General features: G+C 35.7%; 1 protein-coding gene across 12 annotated transcripts in view; it reads left to right on the plus strand.

The window, feature by feature from the left end:
* Nucleotides 1–10,864, plus strand: part of CHD9 (chromodomain helicase DNA binding protein 9) — a 226,208-nt gene extending 215,344 nt beyond the window's left edge. For all 12 annotated transcript variants that reach the window (XM_058527805.1, XM_058527807.1, XM_058527806.1 and 9 more), the window contains 3 exons: nt 1,846–1,974; nt 5,194–5,298; nt 7,378–10,864. In XM_058527805.1, the coding sequence (XP_058383788.1) occupies nt 1,846–1,974; nt 5,194–5,298; nt 7,378–8,262 (1,119 nt within the window). In that variant the 3' untranslated portion in view covers nt 8,263–10,864. The remainder of the gene's footprint in view (nt 1–1,845; nt 1,975–5,193; nt 5,299–7,377) is intronic.
* The last annotated feature ends 3,616 nt before the right edge of the window (nt 10,865–14,480 follow it).

Here is a 14,480-nt window from a genome sequence, read left to right on the forward strand (position 1 = left end):
AAAAATTAATTACCTTGTTATTTTTTCATGAAAAGGAACCACAAAAGGTCTACTCTGTAGAATGGGACTGTATCTGTAATATATATTTTTATATATTTGTAGCTGTAATATATGTTCAGTCCAGTATTTTACATTCCTATTATTGTCACCAGGAGATAACCTGGTAGTCTAAAACAGAGAGCCTAAATCTTGGCTCTTGAATGCCTTTCATATCCTTAGTTTTCTCAAAGGGTGCCATAAATTCTCAAATAAATTTTTATTTAATTCCTTTTGATTAAATAGAATAAATATGGTGGGCAATCATAGAATGAATATTGCACTTCTTAAAAAGAATGAAAATCGTTAGTTTAACCCTGTAACTTCTTAACGTGTTAGAAAATAACATTCGTTTATTCAGTCAATAAATTTTTATTTAACTACTGTGTGCTAGTTACTATTTTGAGGGATTGAGGATAAACAGTGAACAGTATAAAGTTCTTGCCTTTGTGGCCCTTACACTGTAGTCTCTGAAGAATTCTCTTACCTTGCTCTTATTACTGCAAAGGAATCTTTATTAATTTTTTTTTTTTACTTATAGCCATTCATCGTTTTCACTGCAAATAAACCTTTTATCATGTTTTATATAACTTTATTAAGATTTTAAAACATTTTTAAAAGCATTTGTTGCAGTGAAGAATTATGAAATAATAATTAGTTTGATTTCCCAAGGATGCTTTACATTAATCATTTCTTGGATCTCACGCTCTGTTGTGGTATTTCTATAACCAAATAATGTAACATGGTATATATACTATAACAGGGATATGTATAAAATGCCATGAAAACAGATAAAAAATAATTAGTCTACCTGGGCAGAGTAAAGTATCTGGGGAAAGACAGAAAGAAAACAGTGCTGACATATGACTAGTGGATGATGAAAGAATAAGGAGGCATTTGACCAGGTTAACACAAGGGGAGAGTATTTTAGGCATTTAGGATGTTTAGGAATAGAACAGTTATGAAGAGAGTTAAAAGAGGATAGGACTTTAAGACATTTCATAAAACAGTGACTAGTCTGATATTCCAGTGTATATGAGGGAATGAGTGGGGTAATAGTAACTGGATAGAAAAGGTGAATTAGGTCTAGGCTGTGGTGGGACTGGTATGCCATGCTGAAGAGTTTGAGCATCAGTCTCTTGTAATGTTCTGATCGGTTGGAATAGCTACAAACATCAAGCCCTGCTTTGTTAACACTTGTAGAGGAAAGCAGCATGGTTTGATGGAAAGAGTTTTTATTGCCAGATGTTGCCACTTGCTAGCTGCATGACCTTGAGGAAGATAACCTCTCTGAGCCTTGATTCTCATTTGTAAAATAAGAATAAGATCTTTGAGTATAGTGAGGATTACGTGAGAAGAGATAAGAAAGTCCATCAGTGAGATGAAGAGAAATGAAAGCCACTGGCACAGCTAGCACAGATAGAAATCATGTAAGAGCACAGAGAAAATCTGATGAAGTTTATCGGGAGAAAAAGTAAAGAACCATACAATTTAAAGGAAACTGCTCCAGCATTACTGGTAACTCCTCAAGTGACACTCTAGGGATACAGTGGTCTTTGAGGGCATTTAAGGAAAGAACTCACAATGTCCTCCTCATTTTGGGAGCGTGCTTTCATACGGAATGATAATTTTGCTCATTATGATAGCCTTGAATAATTGTTTAAATTCTATATATTATATATTGAAGATATATAAGATATTATATCTAATAATCTTCAATATTATAGGATTAAATTACTTGACTCAGCTCATTTGTACTATTTGCATAGGTAAAGATTTTAAAGCTATTTCTTTGTGTATATATTTCAGAGAATGCAGCTCCATGAGGGGAGGCCCAAACAAAAAAGGCATCGTTGCAGAAACCCCAATAAACTAGATGTTAATAGTCTCACTGGAGAAGAACGTGTTCAGCTGATTAACAGAAGAAATGCCAGAAAGGTATTTATATATTTGTTGTTAATCTTTTATATTGATTCAGTGTTTAAGATATTTCAAGAACACTATTTTATTATGCAGTATTTTCTAACTGACCTGGAAATGGGTTAAACCTAGCAGATTTATGGGAAAAGACAGGGACTATAATTTTACACAGTCTAATTTCAAATCCCATATCTTCGGCTAAACTGTTGAATAAAATAACCAAGTCACTTTACATATCTGTGCCTAAGCAATGGCACTACACAAGGGCACTACATGTAAGGCAGTGGTTCTCAACAGGAGGCAGTTCTGTCCTCCAGGGGATATTCGGCAATGTCTGGAGACATTTTGGGTAGCCACAATTCAGGAGTAGGGAGGTGGGTGTTGGAGAGGTGGTAGGCGGGGGAAGGATGCTATTGGCATCTAGTGGGTAGCGGTTAGGGATCCTGCTAAACTTCCTACAGTACATAGGACAACTCCCCATGACACCAATCCAAAATGTCTATAGTGCAGAGGTTGAGAAACCCTGATGAAAGGGGACACCATTCTCATCATAGCCATCATAGATTTATATATTTATCACCGTAATTTTCTATCAGGTGGCCGTAAAGTGTCTTGTTCTATCAAAATCAGCATATTACATAATTTTCTGATAGAAGGAAATAAAATGTCTTAAACAAAGGCATCTTATAGACCATTGGTACCCCTGTGCTTATCTTCTTGCTTTATTGATTGATGAATGGTAAGAGTCAGGTTTTCCCAAGTCTATTTCTGAACCAAATGTGGCTCGACATTTGTTTCCCCAGATTGTTTCTGTTTTATGTTTGGATTGGTATATGTCTCTCTTACCTCACAAAGTAAACGATAGAACACTTGTGGCCCCCTTTTGTAAGTTTATAGCTTTGATATTTTTGTTTGTTTTTTATTCTGATGAGCAAGCAATGAATAAATAAGAAAGAAAAAAAATGGCCTCAGAGTAAGAACAGCAAATTTCTCAAGTTCCTTTACTCACAAATTAAATTACCTTACATAGGTCATATTAATTCCCTAGTTCTCTTTTGCTCTCTGTTAAATAACCTCACTGCTAGTATAAAAATACATAAAATAATTTGAATTTCTCAGAAGAAATATTGGAATTGAAGAAAGCTATTTTTAAAATAACAATTGTTTTAAATGTTGTCTGCACCAACTCATTAAAATTAATACTGGGCCCGCCCCGTGGCTTAGCGGTTGAGTGCGCGTGCTCCGCTGCTGGCGGCCCGGGTTCGGATCCGGGCGCGCACCGACGCACCACTTCTCCGGCCATGCTGAGGCCGCGTCCCACGTACAGCAACTGGAGGGATGTGCAACTGTGGCATACAGCTGTCTACTGGAGCTTTGGGGAAAAAATAAATAAATAAAAATTAAAAATAAATAAATTAAATTAAATTAATACTAATTTTTTTCCCTATGTTGTAGAGATAGCTTATTCAGCTTTTCTTAGTACTTATAGTGATGTCATAGATGTATTAGAGAAAGAATGTGGCAACATGTTAGTAGCATTTTACTTAATTTTATGTTTGCATAGATTGTTACAAATCTTTGCACTTCATCTTATAATAAAAATGAGCATTACTAGATATGAATAAATTTGTCCTAGCCAGTTTTAAAGAAATGGAATAATTTTGTATTTTAACTTAAATTTAATATTAAATATTCCAATTGGGGGGGGGCGGGTCTGAGGAAGATCAGTCCTGAGCTAACATCCATGCCAATCCTCCTCTTTTTGCTGAGGAAGACTGGCCCTGAGCTAACATCCGTGCCCATCTTCCTCTACTTTATGTGGGACGCCGCCACAGCATGGCCTGACAAGCAGTGTGTCAATGCGCGCCAGGATCCAAACCTACGAATCCCAGGCCGCCAGCAGCAGAGCGTGCGCACTTAACCACTATGCCATGGGGCCAGCCCCTAAACACTACTCCAAATTTTATTTTTAATTGTTGTACCCTGATAAGGGGCCTATTCATTTCCCTTATTTTGTAAAGTTCTTTATTGTCCTGAGTCTCTAGACTACAGGCTTAAGGATTCATGAATTACTAAGGAAAAAAATCTACCTGCTGAATCCCCATAAACCACCCATAGGGTCTTCCGTTTAAATTGGAGCTTAATGAAGGAGAAAATAAAAAGGAGAAGGCAACAGAAACTACAGAGACTAAGTAAAGACTCTAGGAAATACGAGATAGGAATATTTGTAGGTTATTATAAACTGGCCATATTAAACCCTGTCTATATCCTATCAAAATATGATATGTATTCATTCAAAGAGATGTGGAAGAAGGAATTACTCAAGAAATATCTTTAGATTCGAAAGGAACATTACATTCCTAGGTCCAAATCATTTAAATTTAAATCATTTAAATTTCAAAATATTATTTTATTTCAATTTTATCCTAATTATTATATGTAGGCTTTTTTGTTTATTTTTTCACATTTACTTATGATTAGTTGGTTATATCACTTCACATACAAAGGATATGTATATTTTTATACTTTTAGGGTGTCAATTTACATAATGGATAAGAGCATGAGTTTTTGAGACTGAGACCTAAGACTTACTAACTAGCTTTAGGCAATTTATATAACTTCTCTGAGGCTTAGTTCCTTCATTTGAAAAACAGAAATTATACTCTCTCAAAAAGATGTAGTGAAAACTAAAATAAATTATATACTTAAAGTCCTTAGCACAATACTTGGCGTATAATAATAATAAGAATAACTTATGTTTATTATGTGCCAGACCCTATGCTTAGACACTTGAATTGTCTCATTTTATCTTCATAAAACCCTGTGAGGGGAGTATTATTCTTATCCCCATTTTATAGTTCAGAAAACTGAGGCTCAAAGAGATTTGCTGATTTGCCCAAGTTCACATAGCTGATAAGTGTGACTCCAAAGGGTATACTCTTAACTAGGCTATACTGCCTGTCCAGCATAGTAAGTGCACAGTAAATGGTATTCCTTTTGCTGTTTCAGTTACTCTACTTAAAAGATTTAAAATTTACATTACTACATGTTTATAGAGTATAGTAATAGCCCTAATGTGTTGTGGTAGCCCTTTTTATTAAAATAAATATTATCAAAGGTGGTTGAAAGAATACATGTGTTTTAAAGAAATAAACTCTGTACAGTACAGAGTAAAAGCAAGAAATTTCTCCATAATTGTGTTTTTAGGTGTCTTAACAATCTCTTTTTCATTTACAGGTTGGAGGTGCATTTGCTCCCCCTTTGAAAGATTTATGTAGATTCCTGAAAGAAAATTCAGAATATGGAGTAGCTCCTGAATGGGGAGATGTTGTTAAGCAATCTGTGAGTATTTTATAAATACTAACACATCATTTTAAAAATTAGATTTATCTTAGATTAAATTTTATTTAATTATATCTTAGATTAAATTTTAAGAATTAACAAAATATTTCATGCACATGTGACAGTGTTTTTAGTTCACAGTTTTTATTTTGCAGAACATGTTACAAATTTCTCAGATGCTTGTTGAGTTAGAATGCAGAATCAGTATATACTGATCTGTTATTATCATAACCTCTAAGGTACTATTTGACCAATGCCACAAAGAATAATCAAAGATGTGGGGAAAGAAATATATAAGGATATTCACTGTAGTATAGTAGTAAAAAATTAGGAATATACTAATGGTCCATCTATATACTGGAAAACTATGCAACTGTTTTAAAAATTATATCTTAGAAGAACATCTAATAACAAGGGAGAAAAGGTTCACAATATGGTAGTAGTTAAGCTCTTGGAATAGTGAAGCCTAACCATATGCTAAATGCTAAATAAATAATAGGTATTTCTACAGGTGTCCAAATGAAGAAGGCGGACTATAAAAACTGTGTGCAATATGATTCCATCTCTGCTTCTAGAGAGGGAGGTGGGGAGAATTGTAGAGTCTATGTACATGCACAAGGGAAACATGGAAGCACACATTCTGAAATGCTAGCAGCAGTTATCTAGGAATGGCGAATGTGGATGATGTTTTTGTTTGTCTTTTTTTGTTGTCATGTTTTCTGCAGTGTGAACTCTAATGCTTTTGTAAAGAGAACAAATAGATTGATCAATTCAAAACAAAATTAAAAAATAGTCCCATGAGAGGCTTTTAAACAACTGTCTAGAGCTGCACTGTCACAGACAGTAGCCACTAGCCACATGTGGCTATTGAGCACTTGAAATGTGGCTAGTCTGAATTAAGATGTTGTAAGTGTAAAAGTTACGCTTTGGTTTTGGATTTTGAAGACTTAGTTTGCAAAAAGAATATAAGATATCTTAATTTTCATAGATTACATATTGAAATGATAATATTTTGTTTATGTTATGTTAAATAGACTGTGTTACTAAAGTTAATGTCACCTATTTCTTTTTTTCATCTTTTGTGAGGAAGATCAGCCCTGAGCTAACATCCATGCCAATCCTCCTCTTTTTGCTGAGGAAGACTGGCCCTGGGCTAACATCTGTGCCTATCTTCCTCCACTTTTTATATGGGACGCCACCACAGCATGGCCTGACAAGCGGTGCCTCAGTGCGAGCCCAGGATCCAAACCCGGGCTCTGCCCGCAGCAGAGCACGAGCACTTAACTGCTATGCCATGGGGCCGGCCCTAATGTCACCTATTTCTATTTTACATTTTTTAATGTGGCTACTAGAAAATTTAAAATTACATAGGTGGCTTACATTATATTTCTGTTGGACAATTCTGGTCTAGAGGTTCTAAACTCCTAAAACTTCTAGGAGTTTTGAGCCCCAGAAAATTATGGAAGAATTACAAGAAAGTAGCGTAGATTGTTCTCTGTTGTCCTGGACTTGATGCTTCCCAGTCTGCAGGTGCTACTGCTGTTCTGAGCCAAGGGATGTTTCCCCCTGTTGAGTATCTTTTTCAGCTTGGCTCTCTTTCTCTTATTCCCAAAGTGATAGTCAAAAGATTCATACGAAGCATCTCATTTTAATCTTAACCTTTTACTTACTTCCTCTGTCCTTTCCTTATTGGTCTTCCAGATTAGAAGAGGGACCCTTCTTTAGTCTTCTAGAGCAGTTGGTGATGTGAAACATTTAAGGGTATGGAAGTAAGCTCATGAAAAAATTTCTTTGGACCTTCTGTTTTCTAGAACTCTCTACAAACTTATGCCTCACAACATGGAAGAAGGCTAGGGGCCTTTTTCTGCTCTCGTATCCTATGGTAAAAGGAAAAGTGGAAGAGCTGTTTCAAGCTGCTACTTAAAATGATGTGAACTTAGGTCATCTCTTTCATAATTGATTATATTATATCAATATGGAATAAGTTTATGAATAATTACCTATTTTTAATAGGTTACTTGTATCACAAGCCAATAGCTATTGATTTTATTTTAAATATTATTAATGAATTTTTTTCAGGGATTTCTTCCAGAAAGTATGTATGAACGTATTCTCACTGGTCCTGTTGTAAGAGAGGAAGTAAGCAGGCGAGGGAGACGGCCTAAAAGTGGAATTGCGAAGGCCACAGCAGCAGCAGCAGCTGCAACGGCCACCGCCACCAGTGTTTCAGGCAGTCCTTTGTTAGCCAACGGACTACTTCCAGGTGTGGATCTCACAACTCTTCAGGCCTTACAACAAAACCTACAAAACTTGCAGTCACTGCAAGTAACCGCAGGGCTGGTGGGAATGCCTGCTGGCCTTTCTTCTGGAGGAGAAGCTAAAAACGTGGCCGCCATGTTCCCCATGCTGCTGTCAGGAATGACTGGATTACCAAATCTGTTGGGCATGGGAGGACACCTGACAAAGCCTACAGAATCTGGAACAGAAGAAAAAAAGGGAAATGACTCTAAGGAGCTAGAAGGAAAAAAAGAAAGGACAGAGAGCCAAAATTCAGAGAATGGTGGAGAAAACTCTGTGTCAAGTTCTCCTTCAACCTCCTCAACTGCTGCATTAAATACAGCTGCAGCTGCCAACCCGTTAGCTCTTAACCCACTATTACTATCTAATATACTTTATCCAGGGATGCTTCTCACTCCAGGCCTTAATCTTCCTATTCCAACTTTGTCCCAGTCCAATACTTTTGATGTACAGAAAAACAAAAACAGTGACTTAGGCTCATCTAAGTCTGTAGAAGTAAAGGAAGAAGATTCCAGAGTTAGAGATCAGGAAGACAAAGGAGGAACTGAACCAAGTCCTCTCAATGAAAACAGCACAGATGAGGGTTCAGAGAAAGCCGATGCTTCCTCTGGATCTGATAGTACATCGTCATCATCCGAGGATTCAGATTCTAGTAATGAAGACTGATTCTCAGACTACACTTAAATTATGAACTGATTTTGGATTCTTTTTCTTTAATTATTAATTGTAAATACCCCAGTGTTGAGTGCATCAATAACTTACCGAACATTTCAGTTACTTGTTTAGAAGTGCAAACTGCTTTCAGAGACGTTTTGCATGTAATATTTCTTAAGATTCATAAGTTTCTGAACTCGTATGTACTATCAAATACATAAAGGTGTAAAATTACAACAAAAGGCATTATAATTTTGTTGGGGGTTAATTTTATGAAAATTATGCTCAATAAGAGTTGTATATTTAATATATTTGCAGTGAACACAGAATACTTTATGCATATTACTGATTTAATTTGAATATAGTTTTACAGCCTCCTTGACACCTATAATTTACAGATCAAAACTCAGCAATAATTTGGGCAGCTAATGAATGTCATGAAAGCTGTAGAATCTACATCACCATCCATTGCTTTAATTACATGAAAATGCTCTAGTGTTGTGATGCACTGCTGATGTTTCCAATTCAGGTACAAGTGTGTTTTAAAGAAGAAATAAGTTTCCCAATCAGCCAATTTAACTGGCTACCTGTTACCTCAGCTGAGTTAGTTTAGGAAGTTTACATTCGTTTCTAATTCTATACTTGTTTTCAGGGGTTTTTTAAACACATCCTGTATATCATGTTAATCTGGCAAGAAATATGACTTGCTTTTTGCTGAGCTTAACTCTGATATCAGTAAAATTAAGTCATAAAATAATTCTGTGTCATGTGACTTTGACACCCTCTAGACATACTTAGTTTTAACTTTTCAAAGTTTGGCCTCCTGTTAGAAACAATTCTGTCTCAGATGAGTAATGTCTGTTTCCAGGGTTCAGAAAAGGCAAACTCATGAAATGCCACTGAAAAGAACTTTCAACACAGCATACTTCATGTAAAAGAAATTGTTTGTTTGCTTTATTTGTGTATACTTCTATTTGTGTTTTATGTCATGGAAATATTCCAAAATTAACAGATAATAGTGGTAAAGTAATATGCAGATAGTCTAAATTCATTTTGAGTTTCTAGGTGTAAGCAGACTAAATGTTGCCCAGAATCAGTGTTATCAGTTTATATTGTAATATACTGAGTTGCCCATTTTGAAAATGCACTTTGAATAAGCTCAAAAAATATATACAAGTTATACCTGTAAACCACAAAAATGAAGCCCAAGGCTTCTGATCAATTTCTTAGAACCCTTTGCCATGTAAAATTTGTCTGATATTTGATTTGTGATACAATTTCTCCTGCTAAAGCTGCTATTATTCTGACATGGTAGAGGTCCAGGTTCACCTCATAAACATTTAAAACAATTAGAACTGAATTGGACATAAAACATCATTTACATCCTAAGGAGAGAGAAATGTTAGCATTTTTCTGGTACTTGAATAAGTCAGTGGTAAATTTTGTGAGGGGATAAATTTAGGGGAAAAAAGTACCCCACATCTCTCCCACATAAGAAATAACTTTCAGTATGTTTTGATAAAACTCTGTTGCTTTGTCATGAATTAAGCAGTTATATTGGATTTTCCAAGACCTTTACCAGTAAATTATGTTTCGGTATGTAAAATATCTAACCCCTTATTAGAGAGACAGTGTTATATGTATTTACAAAACTATATAAGTTCCATTGGGATTATATTGATTTTTGTATTTTCCCAAAATAGTGCTTTGAATTGCTAGTCCCTTATGCAATGTCTTAGCAATAGTCACTATAATGCCCATGCAAGAGAAGTGGGTAGTAATTCTTCATAATGAAAATTATATATTACATATTTAGTATGTCCCCCTTGCAGTATTGCACTTTTGTTTAACTAGAATACACCTGTGAGATAGCCAAAGTTTTTCAAACACAGTTAACTTGGTTTGCCGGTGGAGTATTTCAACAGCATCCATATTTCTCTTCCCTCCTTCTAGTTCTACCCACATGATCTTTATTCCTTTCTTCCCCTAATTTAAAAAAAGGGGAGGAAAGCCCTGGATCTTATCGCTGAAATCTAATTTATATCAAATTTATGAGATAAAGTATTTTCCTAATTATGGTCAAATGAATTTGGTTAACACCTTAGTGATTCTCTTTCTATGTAATAAGGCAATTGCAGTTTTCAAAGCATTAAGGCTAATATGAACTTTAAACATTCTCTTGGGTTTCAAGACGCTTCTATTTAGTATTGATTGGGGAAAATTTGTCCAGCTATCACCTTTAAAAAAAAACATGCAAATATGGTTGTGTAAAGTTAAGGATTATAAGGAAAAAAATCAGTAGAATTACATAATACTAAAGTTGCAGTTGAAAGGATATCCAAGTATGTGTTGGTAGTTACTAAAAGAATTATAGCTGTTATTGCCTTGTATTGATAGCCCTTGTTTCAGGTTTCATGATTCAAGTCTTAGTCCAATTTTTCTTTTGGACATTTGCAATATTTACCAGTTGTGTTTTGTGTAGTCTGAATTTGCTTTCTGTAGTTGAGCAAACGTCTTAAAAAGTCATTTGTAATTTATTAAATTACTTTCTATGATGTTCTATAGAGCAAATGGAAGTTTAATTATTTTTTATTAAACATATTCTTTGACTACCCATGATGTCAGCCTCTGTACATGATAACACTTCATTTGATTGAATTTTATATATAATTTATCTTATTCCATGAAAGAAATCATAGTCACAAATCTTCAAAGGCAAAGAATACTTTGGAAAAATTTTTAAGGACAGAATTTGCCTATAAATATTTCCACAATATCATTCTTAAATTTTCTCCCATTGCATCTTTAAAAAGTCCAGAAAGACTCAGAGAGATACCTAACCTCTTAAAGGAGTCCATTTTGGAAATCAGTAGTTATTTTTTCCCTTGGTCTTAACAGTCTTTCCTAATTCATCACCATTGTTGGTAGCATTTTTTGTAAAAATGAAAGAAATTTGTTTTTCTTTTAATTATAAAAGTAAAACAGTCGCATCATACACTCACTCAACTTGAACACATTGAACTTTCCTTTCATGCTTAGAGAAACTTTTTTCCTTTTTTCTTGTGTAAACACAAGCCAACTACTTCATCTAGCGCTCACCCGGAAGAACAGTAATCTACTCCAGTCCTGGAGGAAGAATTGGTTGTGTTGGAAGTTTTTGAGAGAAGATCCACTATGTATAAAATGATGTAGGCTGTATTTTGTGTATTTTCCGGATAGGAAGGAAGAGAGTGATATTTGACTACAAGTCATGTTCACCTTATACAATAAGTTTAGAACTTAATCTCTGTATAAATGCAACTCCAGTACATAAGCTATTTCTTTTTATTTTTATTTTATTTTTGTGTGTGACGAAGATGAGCCCTGAGCTAACATCCGTGCTAATCCTCCTCTTTTTGCTGAGGAAGCCCAGTTCTGAGCTAACATCTGTTGCCAATCCTCCTCCTTTTTTTCCCCCAAAGCCCCAGTAGATAGTTGTATGTCATAGTTGCACATCCTTATAGTTGCTGTATGTGGGGCGTGGCCTCAACATGGCTGGAGAAGCGGTACATTGGTGCGCGCCCGGGATCCAAACCTGGGCCACCAGTAGCGGAGCGTGGGCTCTTAACTGCTAAGCCATGGGGCTGGCCCAAGCTATTTCTTTTTAAATGCAGAAAAGCACAAAGAAAAATATTTAAATCATCCATAAACCCACCGTGAGATAAGTACTGTTGGTATAGATGTCCAATCTTTTTTATATATATGTTATATACATGTAGTGGGTTGAATAGTGTCCTACAAAAATTCATGTCAATCCAGAACCTCAGAATGTGACCTTCTTTAGAAATAGGGTCTTGGCAGATGATAGTTAAAAGTGTCATACTGGATTAGGGTGGGCCATAAATTTAATGACTGGTGTCTTCATAAAAAGAGGAGAGGACGGGGGCCGGCCCAGTGGCATAGCAGTTAATTTCACACATTCCACTTTGGCGGCCCAGGGTTCACCAGTTCGGATCCTGGGCACGGACCTGCTCACCGTTCACCAAGCCGTGCTGAAGCGGCATGCCACATAGAAGAGCTGCAACTCTACAACTATGATATACAACTATGTGCCGGAGCTTTGGGGAGAAAAAAGACACAGAGGAAGATTGGCAACAGATGTTAGGGCAGGGCCAATCTTCCTCAAAAAAAAAAAAAGGAGAGGACACAGAGACAGGGAAGAAAGTAATGAGAACAGGCGGAGATTGGAGTGACAGCTACAAGCGAAGGAACACCACGGATTGCCAGCAACCACTAGAAGCTAGGAGAGAGTCATGGAACATACTCTCAGAACCTCCGGAAGGAACCAAGCTTGCCAACACCTGGATTTTGGACTTCTGGCCTGAATTGTGGGAGAATTTCTGTTGTTTTAAGCTACCCAGTTTGTGGTAATATGGTAGCCCTAGGAAACTAATACAGTAATTTTCATATTAAATCAGTACTACATGGGGCACAATATTTACTGTTCTGCCCTTGATATACTGGCCTATGTCAATAAGTATCCTGCAATGTGATTTTTAATACATAGTATTGGCTCATACAGATGTAATTTGTTTAACCATGAACTTAAAAATGGACATTTGGGTTTATATATGCGTTTTTTTCATCCATCCCTAATGATTTTCTTAATCCCTAGAAGTGAAAATACTTCCTCTGTTTTTAAGGATTTTGATTTGTGTTGCCAAGTTTACAATGATGCCATTAGTAGCAATTTATACTACCAGTAGCATCATACATTTTGTGCATGCTCATTTACCCCAAATTCTTACCAATACTGTGTATTGTTTTTTGAAATAGTCTTTGCCAAGTTAATAGGCAAAAATAACACCTTGATGAATTTTTAAATTATTATTCCTTTTTCTGAGTAAAAAATAAGACGGGCATATTATAGAAAATCTGGGGGAGGGGAGGAGGAATGGGGGAGCATAAAGTAAACAAAACCCCCCATAATGCTGAACACTCAGAGATAATTGTTAATCTTTGAGTCATTTTTCTTTGCAATACATATATTATTTTAATAAGAATGAAGTTATACATACCATTTTGTAACTTTTTTTCATTTACTATATCATAATCCATGTCATTAAAGAATCTTCCACAACGTTTTTAAGGACTTTGTCATTCCACTATATAGAGGTGTTATAATTTATTTAATACCCAATTATTTAGCATTTAGATATTTTTCAGTTTAGGACTATTTAACAATAATGTATTTGTAATTAAATCGTTGCATACACTTATGATTTTTTATTAAATACCTAGGCATGAAATAGTTGTGTTTGACTTTTAAGACCAGTTAGATTATAGGCCGGCCCCATCGCTTAGCAGTTAAGTGCGCACGCTCCGTTACTGGCGGCCCGGGTTCGGATCCCGGGCGTGCACCGACGCACTGCTTCTCCGGCCATGCTGAGGCCACGTCCCACACACAACAACTAGAAGGATGTGCAGCTATGACGTACAACTATCTACTGGGGCTTTGGGGGAAAAATAAATAAATTTTGTAAAAAAATTTTTAAAAAAAGACCAGTTAGATTATATTAGTTTATACCCCAACGGCAGAGCGTAAAACTAATTCCTTCCCTATGTCTCCTTGGCAACACTGGGTATTATAAATTTTTTTAATCTTTGTCAATTTGATAGATAAAAAATAGACTCCTGTTGGGGCCGGCCTGGTGGTGTAGTTGTTAAGTTGCACACTCTGCTTCGGCGACCAGGGGTTCGTGGGTTCAGATCCCAGGCGCGGACTTACACACCTCTCATCAAGCCATGCTGTGGTGGTGTCCCACATACAAAAAATAGAGGAAGACTGGCACAGATGTTAGCTCAGGGACAATCTTCCTCAAGCAAAAAGAGGAAGATTAGCAACACATGTTAGCTTAGAGCCACTCTTCCTCAGCAAAAAAAAAAAAAAAGACTCCTGTTTTAGTTTGTATTTCTTTATTAGTAATATAACATCTTTTATATCTTTTCCTAAGGCCATTTGTATTCTGCCATGCATTAACTGTTCATGTTCTTTGTGCAATGTCTGTTGTATAAGTGGTAAATATTTATCCCAGTTTGCCTGTTAATTTTGCTTTATTTTTTTTGATGTGCAAGTTTTACATTTTTATGTGATCATTTCAATATTCCATCTATTCAGGTTTAAGTTTTTTATATTTTTCCATAGAAAAATCTTTTCACCTCCAAATTTTATACGTATTTATCTTTTTTTT

The sequence above is a fragment of the Diceros bicornis genome, chromosome 32, assembly GCF_020826845.1.
Source record: "Diceros bicornis minor isolate mBicDic1 chromosome 32, mDicBic1.mat.cur, whole genome shotgun sequence".
Taxonomy (NCBI): domain Eukaryota; kingdom Metazoa; phylum Chordata; class Mammalia; order Perissodactyla; family Rhinocerotidae; genus Diceros; species Diceros bicornis.